Raw genomic sequence first — 4,981 nt, 5'->3', positions numbered from 1 at the left:
CAAAATTTAGAGAGGCGTACAAATGAAAAAATTACTTTAATAAAATCATACTTTAGAAAAACACAATTCAAATATAGTAATACAGTTCTCCCCCACGAACTTTTATTTTTATAAAATGTACTCATAATAGACTCAGTACAAATATAACCAAAAAAATCTATATAAGGCAGCAAACATTTACTCAATAGGACGCTGCTTCTTTCAAAAAAATTTCAGAAGAATACCAAAATATTACGAAAAAAGTTGTTAAAACTATGGAGAGTCGAACGCTGGACCACAAGCAGAAACTGGATTACTTCACCAACGGACCAATATAGTTGTTTACTCAAGTTGTGCCATTTATTTATTTAGACTATATTTTCTTTTTCAGATTATTTACATATATATTAATAAATAAAAATTTCCGGCCAAGCGGTGTCGGATGACACCACTTGGCTCAACGTGCCTCCGCCCCTGTCTGATCACATGCAACTTTACCAATTATGCCAAGGCTCCCCTTCTAATTAGATATGTAATCATTCTAAGATATAACTATGATTTTGCCATAGTGAATAGTTCAACAATGTTGTGACTATGCTTTTCCTGAGTCGAACGTCTATCAGAAACAGCTTCTTTATCTTCACAAGATGGCAGTAAGGTATGTGTACACACTACCTTCCCCTCACTCGGTTTGTTGTTGTTTGTCATAGTGAATATTTCTTAGGCACATCTGAGAAAGACAATTGTTTGACTGCTACTTCAATTGAGCCTCAAGAGACTGATGGAAGCCTAATCATGGACTTGGAAAACTGATTCTGTGTTGGTGGTCTAAGCTGCATTGACTGCTCCTCTTGACCATAGTCCAGTTCCAGCTGACAAGATCAGTAAATACAATTTCAGGGACATTACTTAACATAATAATAATAACAACAACAACAAATCACATAGGTGAGGTCCTGGGAGGGTAATAGGAGCCAGAAACTGATAAAATGGGAGCAATAGGGCTCGTTTATTAAAGCTCTTTGGTTTCCAGAAAACTAATCAAAATGCTTTCCATAAACCAAAAACGCACGGGTAGGTTTTCACAAAAACTCACACGCATAATTCACGGTGGCACCATGACTCACTTCAGCATATTGAAATACAAAAAGCTGATTTGCAAATAACTGTTAAGCAAAATGAATTCATAGGATAGTCCGGTGCACTAAGCTCCCGCTATGCAGGGTCCGGGGAAGGGCCGGACCACAAGGGTCTATTGTACGCAGCCTTACCTGCAAGAGGCTGTTTTCACAGCTCGAACCCGTGGTCTCCTGGTCACATATTTTGTGGAAATCCATAGACAAATAGAAAAGGTATTTTGTCAGTCTCCCCTATTTGTCAGTATGATTATCCAGGTAAAAGGTCAATGGGGAAAATTCCCACTAGACGATGTAATCTTAACAGTCATACTACAGAGTCTTGTATTAGACAATCAATGATGGTGTGGGATAAATTTTATGCAGGAACAAACAAGAATTTAGGCACTGAATCCTATGGGATTGAAAGGGGAAAAGAGACGGTACACCAGACCTGGTTGTATATCAAGGCACTTTAACAATTTACCTGATTGTGTTCATCGACAAATTAAGCTGTTTAGTGACAATCCTTTTCCTTCATCGACAGTATTCAGTTCAACGCTGAGGCGACTGAGAACTCTTGCACCTGTATCTGAAGCCACAACAACAGCATCTCAGAAGTTATCGTACCAACGGCATGTGATCGTTAAAACACCTTATTGTCCATTGGAATTCCTAGCCCTTTGAACTATGAAGCTATCACGCCTTCTCCAATGAGGCAAGTAGGTTTCGCATCTCCGTCGCTTTGCTACTCATTCCATTTACTGAATAGGCTTTAATCATACTTCTGTACGTTATCTTATCTGGCTTACATCCACTTCTTGCCATCATCTCGAGCACCCCTTTCATCTCCACAAAGCATCCCAGCATCCCATACGCATCCACTAGGCAGTTAAAAAACACGGTATCAAGTGCCACGTCAGAATTCTCAATGAATCGCAAAACAGCTCCGACTTTTTCAGCTTTACCAGCCTTCCCATATGCTCTTACAAGTGAACAAAGAGTAACACAGTTTGGTTTTATCCTCTCAGACTGCATCAGCCTAAAAAGAAATTCCATCTGCTTTAAATCCCCAGCCCTTCCAAATGCATCTATTACGATATTGTAAGTAACTATCGTCCATGAAAAATGGTATTTCTGCATAAACTCCATTACAGCACTCATTTTCTCATAATTTTCTGTTTTCCCATATGAATCTAAGAGTATGTTGAAGGTCTTGATACTGGGTTCGATTCCAGCGCTCTGAAACTTCTCGTAGCATTTTTCCATCATTTCTATTTGCCCGCTGCCACCAAACGCTCTCAATGTTGAATTCATGGTCCACACATCTGGTTTGCAGTCTCTTCGCCGCAGCATTTCAACAAGTGTGGATTCCATCTCTTTGAACCTTTGGCAATTAAAAGAATAACCGAATCAATTTCCCTATCAATACAACTAATGCGCACACTTGTGTCCAGAAAATGATATCAACAGTATGAAACATTTTAGTAAGCAAAGATAGCACAACGCCAAAAGTTAGATAACGTCGTGGAGCTCATTTCACAACCAGGTAGAAAACTCAAGTTCCAGTTGTGCATAATTAAAACTTTCTTGTCAGCTAAGGTGGAAAATCAGAAATAGAACTATAACGCTGAAAAGTAACCAAACCTTTTTGCTTTGCCATAGGAATCAATGAGTGTATTATATGTTACTGTATTGGGTTTAATTGCCATATAATCCATGTCCGAAAGCAGGATTTGCACTTTATCGAAGTCATAAACCTGAAGGCAGGACTTTATCAGGATAGTATATGTGTAGACATCGGGTTGGCAGTTTGGAGTGTTCTTCATCTCTTCTAGGATAGAAAAAGCTTTGTGAAAAAGACCACTACGGCTATAGGCAGACAAAAGAGCAGTATAAGCTTCTTGATTCATGACACAGCCTTCTTCCACCATCATCTCAAATAGGGATTGAGCTTTTTCGGGTTGCTTACATTTCCCAAGCATGACAATTAATTTGATATAAATACCAGCATTGGGCCTGTACCACAGCTGCTCCTGGAGGAGTTCAAAGACCTGAAAGCCCAAAAAGGAATCATGATAATGCTTTGGGCGCCTCTACAGAATTTAATCACCGCCAAAACATAACCAAATGTTTCCTCTAACACATAAACATACAACAACAACAACCCAGTGAGTTCCCACAAAGTGGGGTCTGGTAACACATGAACATAAAAAATCAGTAAACAGAAATCATCTTTCATATGCTCAGCAATGGCATTTGGTTCGTAGAAACCACTCTCCTAGCAATGCAGCATGAATCAACTTGAACAAAGTAACATGTTACGAACTTATGATTCTACATTTCTCAGTCCAGACAAAACTGCACCATCATAATCAGTTCCCGGAAAAATATCCAACTTGGACTCCAACGTGAAGAAACAAAAAGAGCATTAAAAACTCAATACGTGCATCAAATGTGTTGTACAATCTGCAGTTATAATAGTACCTTCCTCAGTCCAGGCAAACAAAAAATTACACCATCATTATCAATTCCCAGAAAATTTCCAACTTGGATTCCAAAATTAAGAAATTAATAAAAAATCAACAAGTGCTTCAAATGTGTTGTACAATATCCAGTTATAATAGTACCTTCTTCAGTCCAAACAAAACATTGCATCAGATCTTATCAAAAATTGCACCACTCTTAACCAAAATTGCACCATGATTATCAATTCGCAGAAAAATTCCAACTTCAGTTCCAAAATTAAAAACTCAATATGTGCTTCATCCATTGTACCATGTGCAGTTATGATTGTACCCAGAAATGATATAAATATCCAAAAAAATGCACTATAATTATCAATTCCCAGAAAAATTCCAACTTGGATTTCAAAATAAAGAGAGTAAAAAACTCAAAATAACTAAAAAAAATCGCACCTTGAGAGCAGATTCCCAACGCAAAGCAGTAATACGTTCGTGAAGAGCTTCAAGAACAGTACGAGGCAAAAGCTTCTTAGAATTCCCTTTCTTTTTCTTGTACTCAATAACTGCTTTTGTAGCTTCTCTACGTAGAATTATAGATATGGCTTTTTGTGAAGCTATCTTTTTATTGGTTTCTTCTTTTCTCTCTTTTGCTTCTTTCTCCTTTAGCTTCTCAAGCTTCAGTGAATAATTCGGGTCACTGGGTTTGGACCCGGGTATAGTGAGATTCTTTCGGGTTAATGGGTCGGTTCTTGGTGGTCTGAATGATGGAGGAGGAATTGGATTTGACGCCATGAGAGTGTGTTCAGTGTTGGCTGAAGTCTGTAAATATGAGGCTGAAATGTTTTATTAGATTGGTTTTTGGGTAAGGGAAAAAGGAATAGAAAAATTAGATTATATGTTTTTGATTATCATTATATATTTATCTATCTATATCTATGTATCTATCTATATATGTATAGTATATTGAAAGTACGAAGGCCCTTACTAAAATTTCGTTCGCCTTTTCTTACCCTTTAAAAATAAATTTTATATTGGACAAAATTATAATTTTAGTTATTTTCCTAATATTTATGACTTTAAAATCAAATAAAATATTATTTTTTAAATCTTTCCTTATTGATAACTATGTCAAAGTCCTAATATTTAAAACTTTAAAATTATAATCCTGTACTGAATTAATAAATTGTAAGTAATGCTTATATTTCAGAATTCTCTCTTCTATTTTGTTTGGTAGTATAATAAATTCTTAACTGTAAATAAAGTCGATCTCTCCGTCAATACAAACTAGGTTTGAAACTTTTATAACTTTAACTTTCAAATTTTCATGGTGAAATTATCTCTTTGTTGAACATAATTGAATTGTTAGTATCTGTTTGGAACACATTTGATTATAATGGATCAATATTAACTTTTCTTCATCGT

At 36.4% G+C, this 4,981-nt stretch overlaps 1 protein-coding gene across 1 annotated transcript; it reads right to left on the bottom strand.

Annotated features, from left to right (window-relative positions):
• Positions 1 to 289: 289 nt before the first annotated feature.
• LOC107800243 (pentatricopeptide repeat-containing protein At5g48730, chloroplastic) lies at positions 290 to 4,422 on the bottom strand. The gene is made up of 4 exons (XM_016623393.2): positions 4,013 to 4,422; positions 2,742 to 3,148; positions 1,582 to 2,481; positions 290 to 851 (listed from the first exon to the last, which is right to left on the bottom strand). The coding sequence occupies exons 1-3, from the start codon at positions 4,349 to 4,351 to the stop codon at positions 1,794 to 1,796; spliced, it is 1,434 nt and encodes a 477-aa protein (XP_016478879.2). The 5' UTR covers positions 4,352 to 4,422; the 3' UTR covers positions 290 to 851; positions 1,582 to 1,793.
• Between the last annotated feature and the right edge of the window lie 559 nt (positions 4,423 to 4,981).

This window comes from Nicotiana tabacum, chromosome 18, assembly GCF_000715075.1.
Source record: "Nicotiana tabacum cultivar K326 chromosome 18, ASM71507v2, whole genome shotgun sequence".
Lineage (NCBI taxonomy): Eukaryota > Viridiplantae > Streptophyta > Magnoliopsida > Solanales > Solanaceae > Nicotiana > Nicotiana tabacum.
The sequence above is the reverse complement of the archived record's forward strand: the minus strand, read 5'-3'. Positions and strand labels throughout refer to the sequence as shown.

Excerpts from the sequence above, each read along its gene's own strand:
- LOC107800243 (XM_016623393.2), bottom strand. The coding sequence starts at position 4,351 with ATGGCGTCAAATCCAATTCCTCCTCCATCATTCAGACCACCAAGAACC. Across the intron at positions 3,149-4,012 it reads GTTGGGAATCTGCTCTCAAG|GTCTTTGAACTCCTCCAGGA; the intron begins GTGCGATTTTTT and ends TTGGGCTTTCAG. Across the intron at positions 2,482-2,741 it reads TCCTATGGCAAAGCAAAAAG|GTTCAAAGAGATGGAATCCA; the intron begins GTTTGGTTACTT and ends TAATTGCCAAAG.